The sequence below is a fragment of the Lipomyces tetrasporus genome (assembly GCF_029532465.1).
Source record: "Lipomyces tetrasporus strain NRRL Y-64009 chromosome Unknown POJ06scaffold_3, whole genome shotgun sequence".
Classification (NCBI taxonomy): Eukaryota; Fungi; Ascomycota; class Lipomycetes; order Lipomycetales; family Lipomycetaceae; genus Lipomyces; species Lipomyces tetrasporus.
This window is the reverse complement of record NW_026611598.1, coordinates 1,487,242-1,509,075: the sequence shown is the minus strand read 5'-3', so window position 1 is coordinate 1,509,075 and position 21,834 is coordinate 1,487,242. Positions and strand designations below refer to the sequence as shown.

At 47.5% G+C, this 21,834-nt stretch overlaps 8 protein-coding genes across 8 annotated transcripts; 4 read left to right on the top strand and 4 right to left on the bottom strand.

Moving 5' to 3' along the window:
• The first annotated feature begins 93 nt into the window (after nucleotides 1–93).
• On the top strand, nucleotides 94–1,808 carry POJ06DRAFT_79418 (Las1-like-domain-containing protein). The gene is made up of 2 exons (XM_056191568.1): nucleotides 94–268; nucleotides 321–1,808. Exons 1-2 carry the CDS (start codon nucleotides 161–163, stop codon nucleotides 1,671–1,673), a joined length of 1,461 nt encoding a protein of 486 aa, XP_056045654.1. The 5' UTR covers nucleotides 94–160; the 3' UTR covers nucleotides 1,674–1,808.
• Nucleotides 1,809–1,943: 135 nt separating this feature from the next.
• Nucleotides 1,944–3,622, bottom strand: POJ06DRAFT_236827 (uncharacterized protein; the record flags this gene model as incomplete). The annotated part of the gene is made up of 2 exons (XM_056185921.1): nucleotides 1,944–3,356; nucleotides 3,416–3,622. The coding sequence occupies 2 exons, from the start codon at nucleotides 3,620–3,622 to the stop codon at nucleotides 1,944–1,946; spliced, it is 1,620 nt and encodes a 539-aa protein (XP_056045653.1).
• A 249-nt stretch (nucleotides 3,623–3,871) lies between these two features.
• On the bottom strand, nucleotides 3,872–5,671 carry POJ06DRAFT_249074 (peptidase M24, structural domain-containing protein). Its single transcript, XM_056187117.1, has 5 exons — nucleotides 5,419–5,671; nucleotides 5,163–5,357; nucleotides 4,591–5,081; nucleotides 4,305–4,530; nucleotides 3,872–4,250 (listed from the first exon to the last, which is right to left on the bottom strand). The coding sequence occupies exons 1-5, from the start codon at nucleotides 5,435–5,437 to the stop codon at nucleotides 4,012–4,014; spliced, it is 1,170 nt and encodes a 389-aa protein (XP_056045652.1). The 5' UTR covers nucleotides 5,438–5,671; the 3' UTR covers nucleotides 3,872–4,011.
• POJ06DRAFT_300087 (uncharacterized protein) lies at nucleotides 5,672–7,346 on the top strand. Its single transcript, XM_056190707.1, has 2 exons — nucleotides 5,672–6,192; nucleotides 6,241–7,346. The coding sequence occupies exons 1-2, from the start codon at nucleotides 5,789–5,791 to the stop codon at nucleotides 7,325–7,327; spliced, it is 1,491 nt and encodes a 496-aa protein (XP_056045651.1). The 5' UTR covers nucleotides 5,672–5,788; the 3' UTR covers nucleotides 7,328–7,346.
• Nucleotides 7,347–7,629: 283 nt separating this feature from the next.
• Nucleotides 7,630–9,757, bottom strand: POJ06DRAFT_79396 (uncharacterized protein). Its single transcript, XM_056191567.1, has 2 exons — nucleotides 9,349–9,757; nucleotides 7,630–9,268 (listed from the first exon to the last, which is right to left on the bottom strand). Exons 1-2 carry the CDS (start codon nucleotides 9,566–9,568, stop codon nucleotides 7,932–7,934), a joined length of 1,557 nt encoding a protein of 518 aa, XP_056045650.1. The 5' UTR covers nucleotides 9,569–9,757; the 3' UTR covers nucleotides 7,630–7,931.
• Nucleotides 9,758–10,857: 1,100 nt separating this feature from the next.
• Nucleotides 10,858–12,302, top strand: POJ06DRAFT_79272 (NADH ubiquinone oxidoreductase subunit NDUFA12-domain-containing protein). The gene is made up of 6 exons (XM_056191565.1): nucleotides 10,858–11,257; nucleotides 11,316–11,331; nucleotides 11,390–11,438; nucleotides 11,501–11,564; nucleotides 11,614–11,909; nucleotides 11,988–12,302. The coding sequence occupies exons 1-5, from the start codon at nucleotides 11,157–11,159 to the stop codon at nucleotides 11,804–11,806; spliced, it is 423 nt and encodes a 140-aa protein (XP_056045649.1). The 5' UTR covers nucleotides 10,858–11,156; the 3' UTR covers nucleotides 11,807–11,909; nucleotides 11,988–12,302.
• A 2,069-nt stretch (nucleotides 12,303–14,371) lies between these two features.
• Nucleotides 14,372–20,246, top strand: POJ06DRAFT_249057 (uncharacterized protein). The gene is made up of 7 exons (XM_056187116.1): nucleotides 14,372–14,623; nucleotides 14,807–15,296; nucleotides 15,344–15,777; nucleotides 15,835–17,058; nucleotides 17,111–17,206; nucleotides 17,268–18,077; nucleotides 18,128–20,246. Exons 1-7 carry the CDS (start codon nucleotides 14,556–14,558, stop codon nucleotides 19,992–19,994), a joined length of 4,989 nt encoding a protein of 1,662 aa, XP_056045648.1. The 5' UTR covers nucleotides 14,372–14,555; the 3' UTR covers nucleotides 19,995–20,246.
• On the bottom strand, nucleotides 20,247–21,706 carry POJ06DRAFT_249056 (origin recognition complex subunit 2-domain-containing protein). Its single transcript, XM_056187115.1, has one exon. It carries the CDS (start codon nucleotides 21,653–21,655, stop codon nucleotides 20,345–20,347), a length of 1,311 nt encoding a protein of 436 aa, XP_056045647.1. The 5' UTR covers nucleotides 21,656–21,706; the 3' UTR covers nucleotides 20,247–20,344.
• Between the last annotated feature and the right edge of the window lie 128 nt (nucleotides 21,707–21,834).

Sequence of the window (21,834 nt, the reverse complement as noted above, 5' to 3'; positions counted from 1 at the left end):
TAATTTGTGTCGATGTCGTCACAGCCGTTACCCGGTGTGTAGTGCGCGTCTAAACTCCCAATTCTCGGTTCCAAAAATTGGCGCAAGAATACATGGAACCCAAGAATACGTGAAAGTTGCAATATTCACATTTACAATACTGCTTGCTGTCTGTCTCGGGATGTCGAGACATCCCAGGTCGGTAGCATACCGTGATTTAGCAGAACTTCAGCAATTATACACCTGGATTTACGATTCCCTTGATGAACGGCCGAAAGCTATATCGCTGGTCAGTCAGTCTGCGCTTGATTATTAATTAGTTGCCCAGTTGACTCTTTCAGGTGAAAGCGTATAACACTCGTGGTCACGTTCCCTACGGAATAGAATGCACGGCCTTATTAATCTCGTCGATTTTACTCGATGCTGCATCTGCAGCCCAAGAGGAAACACTAGCGATTCGACTGTCGTACTCGGCGTCCATAATTCGATTCGTGAATGGGTTTCTTGATCCGCACCAGACTACACAATTCGCGATGCCGCTACACGCGCTTGCTCTGAAAATTGGCATGCCTACAATGTTTGTGGAGTTACGGCATGCGTGCACTCACGAAAGCTTGCCGAGTTTAGATGCTCTTCGACATGCGGCGAAGCAGGCGGTGGAGTGGCTGAGGTCTAGGTATTGGATCCCCGAAATAGAGCGGTTGCAAGATGCTCAGAATGGAGGACCAACGAGAGTTGTCGAGTGTATCGAGGAGTGGATCAAAACGTTTGGCACGGAGGACACTGATATGAGCGACGGCGAGGATGATGACGGCGCCCTTGAGGTTACGCTACCGAACTTTGCAGAAGTGAAGTATAAATCGAATGCTTCATCCGCCAATGGGCGAGCATACTGGCGTATTCTAAAAGTCCTGGCGCAATTATCCGAGCAAAAGCTTGAAGCCTTTAGCACAGTGGGCGTCGATATAATATTTTCACATGGTATCCGCAAAGATACAACGTCATGGAGAAGCTTGAAACTATTTTCACCACTTCTTCAGTACATAGCGCCAACAGTAACGGAAGCATTACTTCAGCGATGTCTGCAAGAAGTTGTGAAATCATACAAGACCACGGACGAATCAGGTTACGTTCCATCACTGCAGCAATCGACATCAGAAGAATCTGCATCGATCATATACCTCGGCAGAGACAAGAGCGAACCTCCGATATTATCTCACGCGCGAAATTGGATTCAGCATATCTTGTCACATACATCCTCAATGTCTGCTGAGCAGTCTGGCAATGCTATCCACGGGTTTTCAATTTCTTACGCCAGATTCGTGACGTTGTGCCTACGACTGAGTCCTCCGACGCCTACTTTACTTGACTTCCTCAAACTCGCCAAAAAGCATTGTTCAAGCGGACGCAATGATCCGATAAATGCATTAGTCGACACCTATGCTAATCAAGTTGGGATTCTATGTACGAAAGTCGTAAGTGGAAATCCCGAGAAGAAGAGAAAAGGAGCGGATGTGGACAAACTAGACAGGACGATTGAGATCATCGAAAACAACGCGGAGAAAATTGCACAATACAAAAGGAAACTTAAATGTGCTAGAACCGCGACAATTGCACATGATGGAGACAAGGAGATCAGCTCTTGGACGCTGTTAGATGGGTCTTGGTCCGCGCGACCTATTGGTGTTTTGTAATCATGCTGGCTGCATGCATTGTTCTTCATCAGTAGCTGTAAAATATGGTACGAAAAGGGGTGGTTTGTAAGCAGGCACAATCTATTCTGATGCTCACGGTATTCCCGCTTTTTCCCTTTATCCTAACAGTACCCGTTAGAAGGATCGCTCATTCACTTCGTATAGATCTAAGGGTCTGTTATTGAGCAGGTGCTAGGGGCAAGTTAACGTCCCAGTACAATAATCTGCGTACTGACAATCATATATTCAGCTGGAGAACATATTTATTCGTCACGTGAAATCATACAACATAATTGTCCTTCCTTGCCTTTTCTCTTGCTCAACGACCACCTTCTCGTCATCAAACCCAAAGAACTCGCCCAACCTAATACCCTCTACATCTTCTTCCACTTCGGATATGTCTTCTTCTCCAATCCGTAACTTCACACTCTCAACAGATTCGTACCGACCCAACGGATATGACTCCAAGTCCCATACCCTAATCTCGGATCCGTTGCTCGAAATGCTGACAGCCTTCCCACGATCTTTCACTTCCACGTGAGCGATTCCAGAGGTGTGGCCCCAGAGCCTCTTTCCTTCGCCTATCGTCAACTCTAAATTTGTACTCTTGACAAGATACGAGATGAGTGTGTTATCTGCGTGCGAAGCTAGTAAAAACGGATGTGAATATGACAGCGACGTAGGCGGCGACAAAGTCTCGTTGAAACCCCAGTCAAGCTCAAACAGGCCCGACGAATGAGCCCTTCTTGATCTAAAAGACCCAGAATTCGTCCCAATTATTGGAGACTCTTTTGGCAGCGAGCTGGCAGCACGAAGATTCACGAGTCCGCGATCGGGATCTAATTCAATTTCTTGTATAGCCACGGTCCAGCTGGATGATAGAAATGGGTGTGAGTACGCAATGGTCGCAAATACACGTTTGTTATAGGCAGCCTTGCGCATCGATAGAGATACTGGACCATGGATAGTTTGTGACTTCAGCGAGCTGACTAAGGTCGCACTTGCAACAGATTTGTGTTCATTTCGATCGGCCGACTGCTGAAACCAGTATATATTCATTATCTGGTTGCGGGAAAGTGTCACCAGAAATGGATACTCATAGACTATTGCAGTGATTGGATCATGATGGCTTACTGGCGAATGCGTGTACAGGAGGCCGAAATTTCGGTAGTCGTCATCTCGAGTTGTAAATATTGCAAAGCCACCGCGCGTAAATCCAACTATTACTGTCACATCTGACTGTCCGGCAGACGAAGGGATTGATTGCGTATGAATATACAGTGCAGAAGGAGGGCCGTAGGCTGCCGCATGACCATGTGCGTCCACATGCGCCCTCGGGATCGCCACCGTCGATTGCAAGACGCCCCTGGCATCCCACGCCCGTAGTCCAAAGTCACTATCAACCGTAAATATTGACCGTCCCCTGAATCTAACAATCAGATTCTCATTCCCGTCGAATTTCGCATCTCGCTTATCAGATGGCATAGATGATACGTAGATCGTCCCAACTGAGCAGCGACCTTTGTGCCAGTTGTATCGTAGCCTGTACAGCGATTTCCATTCACTGTCAGGTTCATGTTCGCGCGTACGATGAAACCATTTATCCTCAGAGAATTGTCGATTCCAGACCCTTTTTGGCAATCGCGGCTCCACAAAATGGGAGTAGAATAGCCGCTTCCAAACCTATAAGGCGGTCAGTGTTTATTCTCCACAGCGGCAGCCGAATAAATTATGAAGCATACCAGTGAATCGCTTGATAGTGTATTCCATTTCTTGGAAACACTGGCACACGTAGCAAGGTCTCCACTAGATAGATACGAGAAGATGAGCAGTAGCGCTTCGTCACTTAGTTTGCAGAAGTAGTCGCTATGCCTAAGGCGCTGCTGCTTACTAGACGGCCCTATATCTTGAGTATCATCCTCAACAGATGATACCTTCCGCTTCGCCATTAGAAGCAGCGAGCCCGAACGTACTACACCGAAGTTGGAGTCAGGATAGCCGCGATGCTATTGTAGGCAATTCAGCGTCGGAAAGGGAACACTGTTGCTCATTGCCTGGCCGTGCGGCGCAGAACTCGAGCCACAGAGTTTGCGTGTATTACTCCGCATGCGTCATAGTGTTTAGTGCGCTTTGTATAATAAGCGATGCAAGAGGTAATACTGATCGCTGCCACTAATAGAGGCCAATTCAGAGAAGTATTTTCTATGATGCATGCATCTGTAACTCCGTTATGCTATAACCAAAAATAGTTCCAGAAGTATCTGAATTTGTTTATTACAATGGCTATTCAACTTTTAAATATAAACAAATTTAATAGAAAAGATCATGCTTCCGCTATTTATTCGGCATCGTTAGCCGTGGCAGCCTCATCACCGTTAGCAGCCGCTTTCGACTTCTTCTTATTTTTCTTCTTTGAGCTGGGTTTCAGCGATGACGCAATAACCTTTAGCAAGTTCTCGTCGGTAATGCTCTTCTCGCTCTTAAACCTGGACAAATCCGGGGTGGCAGGGCCGGAAATCTTGATGATTCCATTCTTGGTGACGGCAATGGTCGTAAAAAACTGGACGACTATCTCGCCTATGCATCAGTTAGCATCGAGCACAGAACATAGTCAGAGGACAATCCTCGTACCCTTCTTGTCTTCGTAGACGTCATATGGTATCAAAAGCTCGTGCTGAGTACACTCCTGAATTCCCATGCGAGCCTTCTTCTCATCCTCTAATGCTCGAGTCGTGAATGGGAAAGGGCCGAACCTCTTCTGAATATCGGAGTAGATGGTTCGGGAGGCTTTAAGCTTCAAGCTGTAAGTATTATCTGTCTTTTTGTAGATGGTAGTTCTAGATTCGGACTTCTTGACCTGAAGTGTTGCCATGTTAGCAAGATCTTGACGCAATCTGAGCATGTTAGGAGGAAATACCTTGCCCTCGCCGGTGGTAATGAGAATGTCAATACCGTAAACCTCCCCCTCCTCGAACGTGACAGTATCTACGCCTTTCTTTTTTCCTTCGCTAGGATTCAAGATAATGCGTTTGGCGCCATCAATGACATTTCGCGTCTGCTGGTGGGACAACATGTCCTCCAAAGGCTTGGTTCCGTAGGACTCCGCAACAGACAAGACGGCATCGGAGACATCCCAGTTCTTGTTACCAGGCTTGACGAGTCGAATGGCAGACTCCGAGGCGTACCAGGCGGCGTTGATGGCATCGGCGACGGGGCCGGTGATTTCTGCAGCGGTGCCGACGACAACGGTGTCAGCCAAAATACCGGCGAAGCCGTCGATGTGGGCACCGAGACTGATCTTCACCACATCACCATCCTTGAGAGTTATTTCAGACTCGGGCTCGGTAGGGAGAGGAGACAAGTGGGTTGCGATGTGATTGGGAGAGACCGCAGTGGGGAAAGCAATGCCTATTCACGGACAGTCAGGACGTTACTAAGAAGATCAAGTGATATTGACCAGATAGCAAACTAGGCCTCAATGTTACGCACCCTTTGCGATGCCCTTCTTGCCCTTGTAAACCTTGGCGGTCTCTTCCTCGATCAGCTTGTCACCAAGAATGCTGATTTCCATCACATTGGCGCCATCGACACAGGCGGCCTTCACCTTCTCCAGGACCTTGGCTGAGATCTCGCCCGCAAGCTTGTACTTTGTAAGTGTATCCGGGTTGGCCAAACTGTAGTCGACTGTGATATTGAGATGAGTTAGCAGTGCAACTGACCGGTCCGTCACAATTCGTATGCGCACCTTCTTCTGAATCTGCCATTGCGAAATCTGTGCTACGGGATGAGGAGTGGATCTGTCGTCCTTAGTTTACGAAAGATCTGCCACTGTGCAGATTCCCGTCACCTTCACGAGTCTCGTGGCAAGTGACGATTGACGAAATAGCCCTAAGTGTAGGGTTGAAGGTGTGGTGCGGCGTCTGTTCGACGTATTGAGTTAGGTTAGGCGCGGAAGTCGGTCGGCTCACGAAGATCGAGAAAGCAATCTCATCGCTTGCGCTCCGAGCTCGCTTCATACCCCACGGCGCATCCGCTTCGTTTCGTCATCGTCCTTCATTTTTGCGGCTCAGAACCCCAGCTCCAGTGTTCTTGTCCCTCAGTCGGTGACCCCCAAGATGGCAGCCCCACCGGGCACCAGCCTTGACCGTTCCTACTCCTCAGCGCGTGCTGTGGCCACCCCTTCCACTGCGGCAAAAACACCTCCAGTGGGGGACCCTTCTTCGACCTCGGACAAACGCAAAACGACAGAGCAGCTCAACTACGAGCAGTACGTCGCCCGCGATGCTCTCCAGGCCGCTGCTTTCAAAGACCACACTGACCGCCACATTTCCTTTCTCCGCCAAAAGCGCCAGGAGATCGAGTACTACGAGGGCCTACGGTTACTCCGTCAGACAAATCCTGGCGCCGTCTTTGGCCAGGGTTATGCCGGCTTTGGCAACGGCCATACCAACTTCAAGGCCGGTATTGTTGGGCCAAGGGATCGGCGGCCGGTGGGAAGAATGTCGCGGGAACTGAGAATGTGCGTGGATGAATTGAGTCTTCGGAGTGACCACTAACTGTCATTTAGAAGTCGGGAAGATATGAAACGACAATCAGAAGCAGACGAGCATCTTGTACCTGTCCGTTTGGACCTGGAATTCGATAAAGAGAAGCTGCGCGATACCTTCACGTGGAATCTTCACGAGCGCACGATTCCGCTGGACATATTTGCCGAAAATCTATGCGAAGACTACACGTTCCCGCTGCACCATGCTCCGCAAATAGCAAGGGCCATCTCGGAGCAAGTCAACGAGTTTCACCCGCATATTTTCGACCCGAATTTTGCGAGGACAGTCGACCCATCACTACCTTATACTGCATACAAAGATGACGACATGCGCGTCATTATCAAACTTGACATCACTGTTGGACAGCACAACCTGGTTGATCAATTCGAATGGGACATAAACGATCCTCATAATAATCCGGAAGAATTTGCACTAAAGTTATGTCAGGAACTCAGTCTGCCTAGTGAATTTATAACCGCAATTGCACACTCCATAAGAGAGCAGACACAGCTGTTCACAAAGTCGCTTTTGCTGGTTGGGCACCCATTTGATGGCCGGCCTGTTGAAGATGACGAAATTCGACGTGAAATGTGTCCTTCGGTTACTGAACTCATTCGGCCAAGGCATCTTCTACGCGACTTTACTCCTGTACTTTACGAGTTATCGGATGCCGAGCTGGGCAAGGCCGATAAAGATAGTGAACGTGAAAATAGATGGAAGAGAAGACAAGGCCGAACTGTTGGCCGACGGGGAGGCGTAGTGCTGCCAGACCTACGTGAGCCAATGCGGACCTTCAGGACACCAATAGTATCATCCGTCCTTCCTGGTGCGGTAGAACGAGCAAAACCGCCGCCACAGCCAGTATCCTTAGACGATGAGCGGCAGGAAACACAGTATCACTCCAGCAGACGAACACGACATAACACCATGGCATCACAACCACCGCAATTCGCACCGCCTGCACCACCACCACCGCCACCTCCCGTCCGCGTCAGTCCGACACCAGGAATCGATGAAGGAAGGTTGATAGTCCGGCTGAAGGGTCCGAAGTTAAAAGAATGGATGATAGCGAACATATCAAAGTTGGGCCCAAATGCGGGCAAATAGATGTAAGATTATGTTTTTGAGTCTGTAACTACCTATTGTATTATTATGGTTATACTGTGCAACATTGTACCTATACATTTGAATAAATTTGTCTGCCAGACGACCATACACTCCATTCAAACGAGTACAGGAGATGAGTACAATGCTATTAGCTGTTTAAACCGCTTTGTGCACCTGTTAGATTGATTCTCAAACATTTTCTAGAACAATAGTCATATCGCTTCAAAATGCACAAGCTCATTACAACAGTAGTACAAAATATATAAATTGAAATGCGATAAATGAGTGACTAGGGTGAGTAGACTAGGAAAAATAAAGAAAAATTACATATTAATTTTGCAAAGATCGCAAAGAGAATAAGAAAGGGAGAAATAGCAACCAAATATTAATACACAATCCAATCCAAAATTAGGCACAATTAAACAACACATAAATCGTGAAACATCTGAAGATTATCACTCTCCAGTTATGTCGCAAGAAGTAGAAATTATATCAAAAAAAACCTTTCTAAAACACAAAATCCAAATGTTGGGAATCACAAACAAAGGCTTCTAAATATCTTATTCTGAAAGCAAACTTTTATACTGGTCTAGCTCTTGATTTTCTACGCGCTTCTATTGAAGATTGAGAACACGTACTGGAACAGCTTGCCGAGAATAGATGTCGAAATGAATTCGTAGATCCGGTCGAAAAGACCGGGCTGTTTTGACTTGGTCGCAGTGTCATATCCCGGTGCTGGAGCAGCGGACGCTGGGGCTGATTCTGGTTCAGCTGGAGTGCCAGCTGGTATTGAGATTGCGGTGTCCATACCGGTGCTGATTTCTCCGGGAGCAGCAGGGTCATTCGGAGATTCGGTTGATGGCTCGGCCGGAGTAGCGGGAGTAGCTGATGCGGACGTCTCAGCTGGCACCTCTGGGACGGAAGAGGGGATTATCGCATCTGGAACAAACTTCTTGTTCGCATCCTCCTTCACCGGCGTAGTCATTTCAGGGGTTGTAATGGTAGTGTTGGCTGTGACAACACGTTCTATGCTAGACATATCGGAAGGAGCGGTCGTATGATCTGGAATGTGAGGAGTCGCTTGCGAACATTCCGCCTCCGACTCCGTTTTGACATCCTCAGGAATATCAGATGGTTTTTGGACAGCAATATCGGGAACGGAATCAGAAATAGTACTTGACTTTAACGCCTCTATTCCGGCGATGATACCGCCGGACGCAATTTCCTTGGCTGCATCAGCAGTCTCTGCGACTTTCGTCGCAGCACTGCTGGCCACCTCAGAGGCCGTGACAATCGCGCTCTCCACAGTCTTGGTAACAGTCTCGGTAATCGATGAACCTGTCTGTTCCGCAGTTGCAGCAACCCCATTAGCCTTAGCCTCCACCGGTGCTTTAGCTTCTTTGGATTCTCCTTCAACCGCAGCGGCAACCTCCTCAGCCTTAGCCTCGATATGTTTAGCAACGTCCTCGACCTTCCCCTCAATTGGAGCGGCTCCTTCTTCGCCATTGGTCTCACCGGCCATCTCAGTATTGGCGGCGTTGGCTACCACGCCATTAGTTTTTTGGACCAGAACATAACCCTCACTAGTAATAACGGACGCGGAAATTTCTGGTCCGCTGGGAGCGGCCTCAGGTTGAGCAACTGGAGCGGTAGGAGCCTCCGGCTCAGCCGAGGGGCCTTCTGACTCAGTGACGGGTGCTTCCGACTCAGCGAAAGCTGCCTCCGGCTCAGCGGCCGGTGCTTTGTGCTCAGTGGCTGGTGCTTCTGGCGCGGTAGCGGGTGTTTCGGATTCGGTAGCGACTGCCTCTGACTCATGGACGGGAACTTCTGGTTCCGTGGTAGCAGCTTCAGATTCAGCTGCGGTTTCAGACTCGGACTCAGACTTCAGAAACTTATCGGAAGTAACTCGGACGACGCTGTTCTCAATGCCATTGTCCCACGCTAAACCACACAATTGCGCCCGGGTTAGCATTTCTGTCGCAACGAATGCAATTCAGCATCAGCTCTGGGGAATTTCTTACCAGTCTCAGCATCGGGAGCCAGCAGCCAGGTACCGTCAACAACATACTTGTAACAGTAGCTCTTGCCTTCGTCCAGTATCACCGTCGTCTCAAACCTGCCGGACGCATCAGTGTACAAAAGAGGAGCCGGGGACCAGCTGTTGAATTCGCCTGCGATGCAGACAGAGTTGGGCAACGGCTGTTGCGCTTCATAGAAAAATAGGACCGGGCCCTGGGACATCTGTGCGGTTGTTGCCGTAAATGTTGCAATGGCGAGACCGGGAAACGAGCTGGCAAGCGAAGAGATTGGGAAATTAGTAACGAGGAGTGCGGAGCAATGAACTCTGATGTGCAGGTCAGGTTGCGGAAACTACGTCGACAAAGAGTAGGAAACGTCACAAGAGCAAAGAGCGATGGTCTTCGCGACGGGAACTTTGTTTACACAAAGTTCGGGTATAAGCGTTCACTGGTAATGTGTACACCGCCAAAGTCGTCCGATAACCCCACTCCACTTCGACGCCGCTTTCACAGGCAGAATATTCCGAGTTCCATTGGTATGTACAGAGCTGTGTATGCACTCGCTTTGACCCGAATAACTTTTGGATTTCCTATCTTGAACTATAATTACAAATCAGACTTATTTAATTGATACGAAAATTGTCATGGCTTCGTATTAGAGACACATTCCACGTGCGTATTGTTCCTGAGCAGCCGGAGATATTGTCCCAGAATAAGTAAGTGATCGCTTCGTAAGGTTTAGCGTCCATCCAAGCCACGCTAATACTAATTATACTATGAACTATCTGAGTTTGGCACCGTCATCGGAAGGCGGCTAAACTCAATCCGGCTTGGTTAGCAGCGAGCTTTATAGCATGCGGCCCAATCTGGACGACGATATAATGTTGCTAGTCGACCCTGTTACACATGGCTAAAGTGAAACATGGGCCTGTGAAGGTACTCGTAAGTATATGGCATATCTTTTGCTCAATCTATCAGTTTCCTTCCTGGCATCTGGCCAACGACAGTCCTAGTAGGTATGTGATTCTAATCTGTATTCTTAGCCGCCCACGCGTCAAGTCTGATCAGTATAATCAGAACGCACGCCTAAAATTTCGTCTTGTTTATAGCATTTGTTTAGTGGACAAACTGGAGAATGAACCCTTCCTCTGCAACAGCAAACGCGGCAATCTCTCTTGCTCTACACTCCATCAACATTATAATCGTAATTAATGAATAGGCTTTACCTTGTTGGCAATCGTCGGAAACGTCGCGTTTCGCCATCATAATCTGCCAGTCTCGAGACAAACGTTCTCTCTTGCATTTATAATGTCTGCAGCTACAAAATTTCCGTACGATCATGTGAATATACTCTCCGTATGCCATTGGCAGGCATTGTATATACACTATCGACCAATCTCGGGAACGATCATTAATGTTATAGTAAGACAATAGTGAAGTTAGAGCTAGCCTTGCGTCAAAGGTTATGCGCTTACTCAGAGCCGCTACATATCAACTGGTAGCATCTATGCATAGTACAGTATTTTCAATATTAGTTAAGTTAACTAGTGGAGTTATCAGAGAATATGGCAAGTGCCATTAGTCCTGAGACGCACGTGATTACTCGCATATTGTTAAGGTAATATTGCCAATATTGTCACCGACAATATGAGCCAATCGCAACCCTCGGGCAACGGGCAACTCTTTGCATTAACGGGCAATCCACCTAAACGAAGGTATAGAACTCACGTCGGTAATAATCTTGCTACCGACCGGGAGAATAATATATCCCGACTACCAAATTTGTCACTAGTAGTTGGGATTAGTCTACAATGTCGTCGAGTTTGATTCGTGTTATTCGCAACATTCGCCGAGTTGGCCTCAAGGATTATTTCCGCCAGCTTAATGCTATCGGTGATACCAAATACGGAAGGTTAGTTTGTTGCGGGGTTCGTTGATTTATGCTTGAAATGCTGACTTTGGGATTGTAGGCTTGTTGGTGTCGATGTAAGTTCAAGTATCCGCAGATTAGCAGTTGTTGGCAGCGCTGAGACTCGACCTCCAGAGATATGGAAACAAGTTTTTCGAGAATACCACGGAAGACGAAATTCACAGTATGTTTGTTGAGGCAGGGGATCGCAGATATTGCCATACGGAAACGCTAACGTCGTGGTAGTGAGAACACGTTGGGTCCAATATAAGGAGTGGTATTACGACGTCTCCCAGATCGAGCCAGGCTGGTACGTACAAGTGTGCAGGACTATAGAGGTCGTAAACTGATTTGAAAAGGCACGGCTGGTTGGGATATCTTGTCGACACTCCTCCTAATCAACTCAGCCCCGAGCAGAAAACTGTCCGAAAGTACCCGACGCCCGAAGTTGTGCCAAATGGTACCGGCACCAGGAACGCATACGTGCCATACTCGACAGTCAAACCCAAGGTCTCGATGTGGTCACCGACAGTGAAGGAGCGGACGGCGTAAATGCATATGGCTGGGATTAATTGTAATTAGATTAGGGTGTTTATGTCAATTTAATTCGATTTAGATTGAGCATAGACTTTGTCTTCCGGGAATTCTTCTAGCGGTAATATGCGTCTGATTCGAAGTGCTGAATTCCGGCCGAGACTGTGATTCCTAGGGGGCTGATAAGTACGCGCTTCAGATATATACTGCTTTCGTATTGATGCGATCTACGGCAACGGCCACATAGTGAACACGAGATGATCGTTTGAGTACCCAATGCCCTGAGAAGTGGTGTCATGCGAATTAATGCGATTCGATTAGGGACATTGCATTCTCAAGCCGCGGTCGGATTTGTCCTATTCATTGTAAAGTCTGGACTAATCTGGAATTAAAAAAATCGGAAAAGTGTCATTCGTCCGCGTCGAGCAGTTGCTTTCGTAGGTCGTGTTTAACAACGGATGCGATTCCACGAAATGCACATATTATGCTCCTTTAGTCAGCACTGGAGTCTATATATTTCTTGTCGCTGACAGTCCCATAGTAAACGCTCGACTCGTCCACAACGCTGACTAGTGTCCAGCGTGTATATAGGATTTATAATTGAGCATTTTTGTATAGGAATATAAGCCCATTGTCAAGGATTATCGGGCCGCTGTCTTCACAGCCGAATATATACCTAACTTGTTCACTAGATAAGTAGAACCCGGGCACGGGCAGCCAATCAGCTGGAGTCTTATCTAGACAGGTATAACAACGAAGTTCGTTCAGATGGATTCGATTGATAGTATCAAAAGCCCCGAAAACTTGTGTTCCATCGGGAAGAATGAGGTGGTCGGAAGTCGGATAAAGGCTCAACAAATATCAATCTTACAGGGCACCTATCAGTTTAAAGGATCCTTATTCATTCGCAATTAATAATTGAAATTCAGTCTCACGTCAAATAGCGCTGCCAGGCTAGCATCAACTCCTTTGTACTGGCCGGACCCGTTGGGACCTGGGACCGAGCGGTAGGTGCACATGGTCCGTGAGCAGATGCAATTGCATTTGAAATATCTTCTGCACTATTTGCAACTCGAATCTCACTCATTATACACGTCCGGAATATCTCACAGATACCCATCACAATTAACGCTTTGCAATCAATTGGCAACAGCACAGCATAGCTAATACGAACGCGTCTTATTTCCGCGGACTACCGGACGCAGCGAGGGAACTGATTGAGGCAGAAGAACGAATTATTGGAGAAATATCTAAACCTAGTTCCAGCTTGTCTCGGCTGTTGATCGTGGTTCTTATCGCAGGAAGTCTTAGCGAGCTACGTATTATGATACGTGGCCGAAGTAGCGATGCAATGCAACGGCGGCTTTCGGGGTGCAGGACGAAGGTTTTGGATTTATCTCCCACCGAACTAGACTTGCATACTGCTAGAGTCATCCGCAGAACAAGCCGTGCATCGCCGCGCCTCCAAGGAAGGTGATGAGTCACAGCTTCGGCGATCGACAATTGAATGTGCCATTTGCCGTCCGGTCACCGCTTGTCGCTACAAGAGAGCTGGGCCGGCCACTTCGCCGCTATACTATGATACTTATTATGTTTGTCCCAAGAGAGCGCATAAGCTCCTTACGCATTCAGCGCATTGGTCGGTGGAGCTATGAGCAGCTATGTTTGGCGACCGGGTCCGAGCTTAAAGCACACAGTTATCTGTCGGCCCTTTATGGCTCCTTGTTATCAGCGAAGTTTTTAATCAACAGATTCGAGCTCCGACCACATTTTGGACGAGCATATATACACTCGCAGGAAATTGAAAAACTTGTTTCTGGAGATAGGACTATATATATGTAATATTGCGTAGTCTAGCTAGGAAGTCTCGGAAGCCGGAGGGTAGAGTCCTTGCTTTTTGCCATGGCTGATTTAGATAACGGGGCGGCATGGGCTTCCAATTACGGGAATTATCTCCCAAAATGGCCTCCAGACTCCGTCGCGTGCCTCGTGTTGCGCCTCACGTACTATGACTAATTTGATCACTTCTAGAGGTAGAATTTTCAATATTGGCCATTGTTCCGGCGTTATTGCAGGCACTGTCAGTCATGGCATAGGGTTCATTGGCATTGAATTGTTCGATACCGGATAGTTCTTATTTCAAGTCAGACCGAATGAGTGTGGGAAATGGTGGGTTGGGTACCTGAGCAGGAGCAGCAATGCATCGCGAGCGGCTCGAGATAACAGGTACGCCGCTCTAGCGGCGTTTCGGAAGTAGCCACCGCGATTGGTGCAGAGAATGACATAACCTTTCTACTCACGCTGGGTCGGACGGGGCGTAACAAAAGACCTGCATTCAAGCATCCAAATTAACTGACAGATTTCTTACAAGAACATGGTTGAGAATATGGAGACTCTGAGTCTTCTATCTGCGTCGTCTGGTGTAGATAGCAAAATATGACCAAGCGGGGAACAGGAACAAGGAAGGACTAGCGACCTATGGGCCGGGTCAGTGGGGTTGTGTTATCAACATTGTCGCAAAGGCCTGACCTGCCAGGAATGTCCCGCTGTAGCCATGATCGTACCTAATCGCAACCCAACTCCCAACTACAAAGCCAAGTCCAGCTCATCCGGGTTCAACCTGAGTCAGAGTCAAGGGCTTTGCAAATTTCCTCGGTCTTCTTATTCAGAAAGCGGTTTGGACTCTGCTCTCTGATTGTCACTCCTTCACGTCGTTCGAAGACGGCCATTGTATTCGCATTCTTTCAGCATTGCGTGGTCGTCGAATATGGACGCTCTAGAATGCCCATCTCCCATCTGGGAAGTGGACGACCTCAACCTGTGCTTCAGGCAAAAGTAAGTGGAATTCTGCGCCATTTCATTGATTGCGATAAGCAATGTCGTCTGCGGTCTGGATTAGTTTAAATATGGGGATCCTGTCCGTATTTTGTACTACATTACGCTGGCTGTGCAAGTTGCATAATCATGCACATTTCATGTACAGGTGTATGTCGGCTAACCGATCCTGCACTGATATAGATACTTGCGGGTGTTATTTCCTCTTGTTGCTGTCGGTCTCTCGGCGGGTCTCCTTTTCTCGGACACGATAAAAAAATGGTGGACACGTTCCAATCGTAATGGGTACATTTCGTTGGACGACGACGAGCGTCACAACCCGTTTCATGGCACCGACGATGGCCCTGAAGCTGCTTTGCTCGAAGATGACGAAGACGCGGATGACTACCAGATTTACAGATTGGCTACGGCCGATCCTAGTCGTCATGACTATGAAGAATATGGGACCCAGCATCCTCACCCGTTGAACAACGAGACCATCGAGGCAGATGATTATAAGGTGACAATTGTCAATCCGAGGGGCGGAAGAATTCGCATTGCTACGGAAGAAGTGCTCCTCTTCTCTGAAGTGGCGCTACACCTTATCGCTATCGCCAGTTTGATATGGTATGCCCCCGCAAGAGAGGACTGGGAGCACTATGGTTTGCGTGCGTTGATTGGAACGCTCTTCTGGGTAAGCACTACCTTGCCGGAAGGATATTGGAATGCTAACATATGCAGTGTTATACGATCTTTCTCGCTAATTTGAGACTGTCAAAGTCATCGGTGTTCATTCCATCTTTCATATGGGCACATATCCTCTTCATCTATATATTCGCTTGGATGTCGGCAGTCATTTCGGTTAGATCGGCGATTATCCATCCTTATAATTGGATCATCGACTACTCTGCGGCAGTTGACTTCGTTCTTACATCTTGCCTGTTAATCATCGGTTTGTGCATGAACCCAACGAGCAAGCCGATATACATTGAATCGCGACACGGCTATGATCCCAACTTGGAACCTCTTGCGGGAATTGCTTCACTGCTGTCGTTTAGCTGGGCCAATGCTATTGTCTGGAAGGGCTACTTCAAGATTTTGACCATTGATGATGTTTGGGACCTCAAGGAAGAGGACCGATCTGGCAAGATATTGAAGGCCTTCCGAAAGGAAATGTAGGTGCATCTTACGTCTATTCTTATCAAACATCCGGTGTAACTCTTTCCTTATAGGAGAAATGCGTCCTTCGTGGTTGGTCTCCTCCGCTACTTCAAATGGCAGCTTACTCTTGGTATCTCGTGGTCGGTTTTCCATTCCTTCTTTGCGTTCGTGCCTAGTATTGTCGTCCGAGTTATTTTAGAATACGTCGAAGAGCCGGAATTGACTCCGCGCAATGTTGCCTGGCTTTATATCTTCTTCCTCATTAGCAGTTCTTTTCTGAATGCCATGGGTAACGGTCAGGCCCTTTGGAATGGTCGACAGATTTGCATTCGAATCAGAGCTATTATCATTGGCGAATTGTACTCGAAGGCATTGAAGCGAAAAGCTGGTGCTGCTCATACCGAAAAGACTGACGGTAGCGAAGACGAAAAGAAGGAAGAGACTGATATCGGTGGTATTATCAATTTGATGGCTGTTGACGCTTTCAAGGTGGGTGAGGTCTGTGCGTACTTGCATTTCTTGGTTGGCGGATTCGTTATGATTGTTCTCTCACTCGTACTTCTTTATCAAACGTTGGGACCCAGTGCCATTGCTGGAGCTATCACTATGCTGTCGATGCTTCCAATCCATTGGTACGTCTCAAAAATCTTTGGTATTTGTCAGACCGATCTCATGAAAACAACCGATCGTCGTGTCCACAAGACGAATGAGGTTTTGAACAGCATCAAGATCATCAAGTTCTTCGCTTGGGAATCACGCTTCTACGATATGGTCAATGAAGCACGTGCCGACGAGCTTCGGATGCTTGCCAGACGATTTCTCATCTGGGCGGCGTCGTCTATCATTTGGTATGGCGCACCAACGATAATCACTTTCGTTACATTTGGATTCTACACAGTTGTTGCTGGTCAGACCTTGACTACTCCTATTGCTTTCAGTTCTCTTGCCTTGTTCAACTTGATGAGAATTCCACTTGACCAGCTCGCCGAAATCTTCACGAACATGCTTCAGTCCAAAACCTCTGTTGAGCGTATCCAAGAATTCTTGGCCGAGGGTGAGACCGAGAAGTACGAACAACTACGAAATGCGAAGCGTACTCCGAACTCTCCATATATGGGATTTGAGAACGCCACTCTTACTTGGGGAAGCGGCACGTCTGCTCGTGAATTCAAGCTTGAAAATATCAACATCGACTTCAAGATCGGTGCTCTTAACTTAATCGTTGGCCCTACCGGTGCCGGAAAGACGTCATTGCTTATGGCTCTTTTGGGTGAAATGAAGCTCTTGAGCGGAAAGTAAGTTTGCGTTAACTGTCATGGCACGAATTATTCTAACACTCGATTGAAGCGTCTTGCTTCCGGGAGCTCGAGTTTTCGGAGAAGAGGCCGAGATTGATCACGAGACTGGATTATCCGAGTCAGTAGCCTACTGTGCCCAGCAAGCGTATGTGCTATTCTTGTTCGTGTATCATATTGACGAGGACATTCTAACACAGTTTATGCAGTTGGCTCCTCAATGACACTGTTAAGAATAACATTCTTTTTGGTAATGAATATGACGAAAGCCGCTATAAGGCGGCTGTGGAGGCTTGCGGTCTCAAGCGCGATTTCGAAATCCTTGAAGGCGGAGATCAGACTGAAGTCGGTGAACGAGGTATTGCTTTGTCTGGTGGCCAGAAGCAGAGAATTTCTCTTGCTCGCGCGTTGTATTCTCCCGCTCGCCACCTTCTTCTTGATGACTGTCTCAGCGCTGTGGATTCGCACACTGCCGTTTGGATCTACGAGAACTGTATCATGGGTCCCATGATGTTCGGACGAACGGTTATCCTCGTTTCCCACAATGTCGCTCTTACCCTTTCTGGCGCTAGTCATGTAATTTACATAGACAAGGGCGCGATTGTTCAACAGGGAAGTGCTGAGGAGATTGTTAGCTCTGGTCTCTTTGGCGACGACGAGCTGATCAAGACATCCGCGTCGAAGGCTGCTTCGCGAAGTATCTCTCGTACGACTTCCGTGGCAAATTTGCAGAAGCAGGTTGATATTGCTGCTGCTGTCCATGCCGCTGAAGAAGCCGAAGCCGAAGTAGCTGCCGTCGAAGCTACCAATGGAACAGCTAACGCCCCACCCGGAAAGGCTGACAAGAAGAAGTACAAGTTAGTTTTGGCGGAGACTCAGCAGACAGGTACTGTGCGGTGGAGCGTTTATCTAGTTTACTTGAAGGCTCTTGGCGGGGTCGGATTTTGGATGAAGACTGCAATTGCTTTCGGTATCTTCGAGTATCTCATCGTTGGCCAATCTTGGTGGATTCGATCTTGGTGAGTTGCCAGCCATATTTTCTCTTGCAATTGATTCTGACTCGTTCCAGGGCTGCTGGTATGTCGGACTTGCAAGATGTCGAGGGTGTCACAACGTCTTTCACTGATAATATCAACGCGCCTGTTAGTGCCTTGTTCTCCGCTGGTGTTGCCGGAGTGATGTCCTTCAAAGATCAAGCCGTTGCTGCTCGGTCAGAAGTTATTGCTCAGGCCTCCGGACGATCGATTTACTACTACCTTGCTGTCTATGGTTTATTTACGATTGGTTATCTCGTCATGTGTTTTCTGCGCGAAGGCGTTGTTTTCATTGGCAGTCTTTCGGCTTCCAAGGATTTGTTTGAAAGCTTGCTGCACCGAGTTATGAGATCAAAACTGCGCTTCTTCGATGCTACTCCTGTCGGCCGAATCATGAACAGATTCTCCAAGGATATGGAAATTACCGACCAAGAAATCGCTCCTGTATTCGTGAGTTTGGGACACGCTATGTTGGCCATTGCTATCATTATCGTTATCGTGACATTCATTATTCCGACTTTCTTGATCGCGGCCATTGTTATTTGCTTGATGTTCTACGGGGTTGTCACGTTTTTCTTGAGTGCGTCGCGAGAATTGAAGCGTATGGAGGCAGTTACTCGCAGTCCAATTTACCAGCACTTCGGCGAGACTCTGGTCGGTGTCACCACGATTCGGGCATACGGATATGAGGACCGATTCCTTCGTGAGAACGAGGAACGCATTGACAATAACAATCGGCCGTTCTGGTCGGTGTGGGCGTGCAATCGATGGATGAGTTTCCGTGTCGACGTGGTCGGCAGTCTCGTCTCCTTCGTTACAGGTATCTTCGTTGTCCTCTCTGTTGGAAAAATTGATAGTGGTTTGGCTGGTTTGTCAATGACGTATGCGGTTACTTTCACGGATGCCTTACTCTGGTTCGTCTGGCTATACGCTATGAATGAGATGAACATGAACTCGGTCGAGCGTATTGATGAATATCTCTACATTGAGGAAGAGCCTCCGGAGATCATTCCGGACAGTCGACCACCCTCCGGATGGCCCAACAAGGGTGCCATCACAGTGGACGACTTGTCGTTGAGATATGCACCAGGTTTGCCAAAGGTTATCAAGGGCGTCACATTCGATGTCAAACCCACGCACAAGATCGGAATTGTAGGACGAACCGGTGCAGGAAAGTCTACAATCGCTTCCGCGTTCTTCCGATTCTTGGAAGCCGAGACGGGAAGAATTGTTATCGATGGCATTGATATCTCGAAGATTGGTCTAAAAGATTTGCGATCGTCTATCACAATTATTCCGCAAGACCCAACCCTGTTCACTGGTACCGTACGTTCTAACTTGGATCCGTTTGGCAATTACTCAGATGAAGAGGTTTACCGTTCACTTCTGCGCGTGCATCTCATCGACGAGATTCCGATCGGTGACGACAGCAACCTTAGTGTGACTGAGCGTCATAAGAGACGCATCGTTCCGTTCTACGATTTGGAAAGCCCTGTTACCGAAGGCGGTGGCAATTTGTCACAGGGTCAGAGGCAGCTCATGTGTCTCGCCCGATCACTACTACGATCACCAAAAGTGATTCTTTTGGATGAGGCTACTGCTTCCATCGACTATAACACCGATGCTCAAATTCAGGAAACTATCCGTGAAGAATTTGCGGACACTACAATCATCACCATTGCTCATCGTCTGCGGTCTATAATTGATTACGATAGAATCTTAGTTTTGGATGCAGGCATGGTGAAGGAATACGACAAGCCTCATACTCTTCTGCAGAAGCCAGACTCAATCTTCAGAAGCATGTGCGCTAACAGTGGTGAGCTGGAGCAGCTGGAAGAGCTGGCCTCGGCGGCGTTCACCGAGCAGGCAGCGCGGGAGGCTCCTTTGGCTGATTTCTCGTAAATTGTTAGAAGGAGGCTCTACATTCTTTGTATTTATTAGTTGTGGCATATAATCGGCTTTTAACTAGCGTATACTGAATGGTTCGGTTTTTGGTTTATTTTGTATGAAATTTGGTCGTACAGAAATCTCTTGCATATGTTCTTATCGCAATGGTCATTTGTCTGCAAACTTATACTTTTTTGTATCAAAATTGGCTCGTTAAATTGTACAGGTTTTGCTTTTCCGAGTGTTTGCGTTCTACAAGCTTGTTCATAAAATTTGTATGTAATTAAGTACATGGTTTACTGTAAAAGCTATCCAACCAACGTATCTTACAAGTTCTTGAGCATATCAGTCAGGTATTGGTCACACTATTCGTTCAAAATATCATCCTCCAGCAATCTCTCTAAGACCTCTTTATCATATGGAGCATATATGACTTCTGTCCCAACCAAATCTTTCGTTGAGTTCAGCATCTCGTGCTCGTAAAACTCAGTCAGCATTGTCCGGAAGTTCAGTTCATTAGTGACGATGAATTCCTCAGAGCATCGTTGGTAAAGCGTCTTGAACTCCATACCAAAGCGTGACGAGTCGTTCCTGCTCTCTTGCGTTTGGCCGAAGTCGTCTTCAATAGATTGTAGCTGATGTGAAATCAAAACACGGTAGAGACCTCTGGCATTCGACGTCAGGCTTTCCAGAACATAACGAATACCGCCATGTCCTCGTCCGCTGTTCCCACGGTTTACATTTCGTCCAGTACCACCTCCCAACATTAGCGGGTCGGAGAATGACGTCTCAGCGGTATACGATGCAAATGTCGTCGCATCGTGCCAAATGAACTTGAAAGAGGATAATTTTGCAGAATCCCATAAAATCGGCGTGTTGATGTGGTCAACGGTCGCGAACACGCTTACTTGATTATGCGTGGCTAATCTAGACAAGGCTGACTGACTTCTGTCGTTCCGAAATGCTTCTCCATCGATATTGTGTATCAAAAGGACTAATTTCGGTTTGTAAGTGTCGTAAGGGAATGGCTTCAGTTCCTGCGATGTAAAAATAAGCGATAAGATATCTGGGATTGCTTTTGGAACTTTGACGTTAGGATCGTCCAGTAAGATCGCAGCCGAACTCGCAACCACCTCTCGTATAGTTGTTGACGGATTATACCCGTTGATAACCAGTACGTTAACGTCGTCGAGGTATTCTCGTGCAAATGACAGGGCAAGTTCCCTCTTCGATCCGAGCCCGTAGAGAACAAGATTGAATCCTTGCGACAGTTCGAATGCCCATTGCGCGAATAATGTCTCGTGCAGTTCGACAAGCGCTTCTCGGTTTGATTTGTAGTATTTTTCGGCCTCTTGAACGTATGTAATATATTCCTGGGAAGTCAGAAGTGGAAGATTTGAAATCGAGTTGGTCGAGAGCACCGGCTTGGTTAGATGCTGATCAAAATATCCGTCCGAGCCGTCCAAGACTATAATTGGAGTATTCCCATGGCCTTGCGCTTTCACAGGCGACTTTTCGGCAATATGGTCTGTTTTTTGCCTCTTAGTAGCCGTCCCTAATTGTTCACTATCACTATACGGCTCTTGATCGCTCAGGTCGGCCGTGACTTGGGGCCCATCGTCCTCCTCGTCACTTCCATTCCCACTCGTTCCAGGGGTGACCGTTCGTGAGACCATTTACGGCCACCGTGAATGGACTTTCCAGGATCTATGGCTATCTCTATGTGGACGTCGACATAATTCTCCATCATCAAATTACCCCTGGCATCCAAACGTTAAATATTGATCACGTGATTTAGTGGGTTAGGGCTTCTTGTTTAGCTTCTCGGTGAATCATTTTTCATTCCCAGTTGGCA

Bases quoted from the DNA above. Each gene is read 5' to 3' on its own strand.
- POJ06DRAFT_79418 (XM_056191568.1), top strand. From the start codon at position 161: ATGTCGAGACATCCCAGGTCGGTAGCATACCGTGATTTAGCAGAACTT. The intron at 269-320 runs GTCAGTCAGTCT...TGACTCTTTCAG, and splicing joins GGCCGAAAGCTATATCGCTG to GTGAAAGCGTATAACACTCG.
- POJ06DRAFT_249074 (XM_056187117.1), bottom strand. The intron at 5,082-5,162 runs GTGCGTAACATT...GTCCGTGAATAG, and splicing joins CAAGAAGGGCATCGCAAAGG to GCATTGCTTTCCCCACTGCG. The intron at 4,531-4,590 runs GTATTTCCTCCT...GCAACACTTCAG, and splicing joins TTACCACCGGCGAGGGCAAG to GTCAAGAAGTCCGAATCTAG.
- POJ06DRAFT_300087 (XM_056190707.1), top strand. From the start codon at position 5,789: ATGGCAGCCCCACCGGGCACCAGCCTTGACCGTTCCTACTCCTCAGCG. The intron at 6,193-6,240 runs GTGCGTGGATGA...ACTGTCATTTAG, and splicing joins ATGTCGCGGGAACTGAGAAT to AAGTCGGGAAGATATGAAAC.
- POJ06DRAFT_79396 (XM_056191567.1), bottom strand. From the start codon at position 9,568: ATGTCCCAGGGCCCGGTCCTATTTTTCTATGAAGCGCAACAGCCGTTG. The intron at 9,269-9,348 runs GTAAGAAATTCC...TGTGTGGTTTAG, and splicing joins GGCTCCCGATGCTGAGACTG to CGTGGGACAATGGCATTGAG.
- POJ06DRAFT_79272 (XM_056191565.1), top strand. From the start codon at position 11,157: ATGTCGTCGAGTTTGATTCGTGTTATTCGCAACATTCGCCGAGTTGGC. The intron at 11,439-11,500 runs GTATGTTTGTTG...ACGTCGTGGTAG, and splicing joins CACGGAAGACGAAATTCACA to TGAGAACACGTTGGGTCCAA. The intron at 11,565-11,613 runs GTACGTACAAGT...TGATTTGAAAAG, and splicing joins TCCCAGATCGAGCCAGGCTG to GCACGGCTGGTTGGGATATC.
- POJ06DRAFT_249057 (XM_056187116.1), top strand. From the start codon at position 14,556: ATGGACGCTCTAGAATGCCCATCTCCCATCTGGGAAGTGGACGACCTC. The intron at 15,297-15,343 runs GTAAGCACTACC...TAACATATGCAG, and splicing joins TGATTGGAACGCTCTTCTGG to TGTTATACGATCTTTCTCGC. The intron at 17,207-17,267 runs GTATGTGCTATT...CAGTTTATGCAG, and splicing joins GCCTACTGTGCCCAGCAAGC to TTGGCTCCTCAATGACACTG.
- POJ06DRAFT_249056 (XM_056187115.1), bottom strand. From the start codon at position 21,655: ATGGTCTCACGAACGGTCACCCCTGGAACGAGTGGGAATGGAAGTGAC.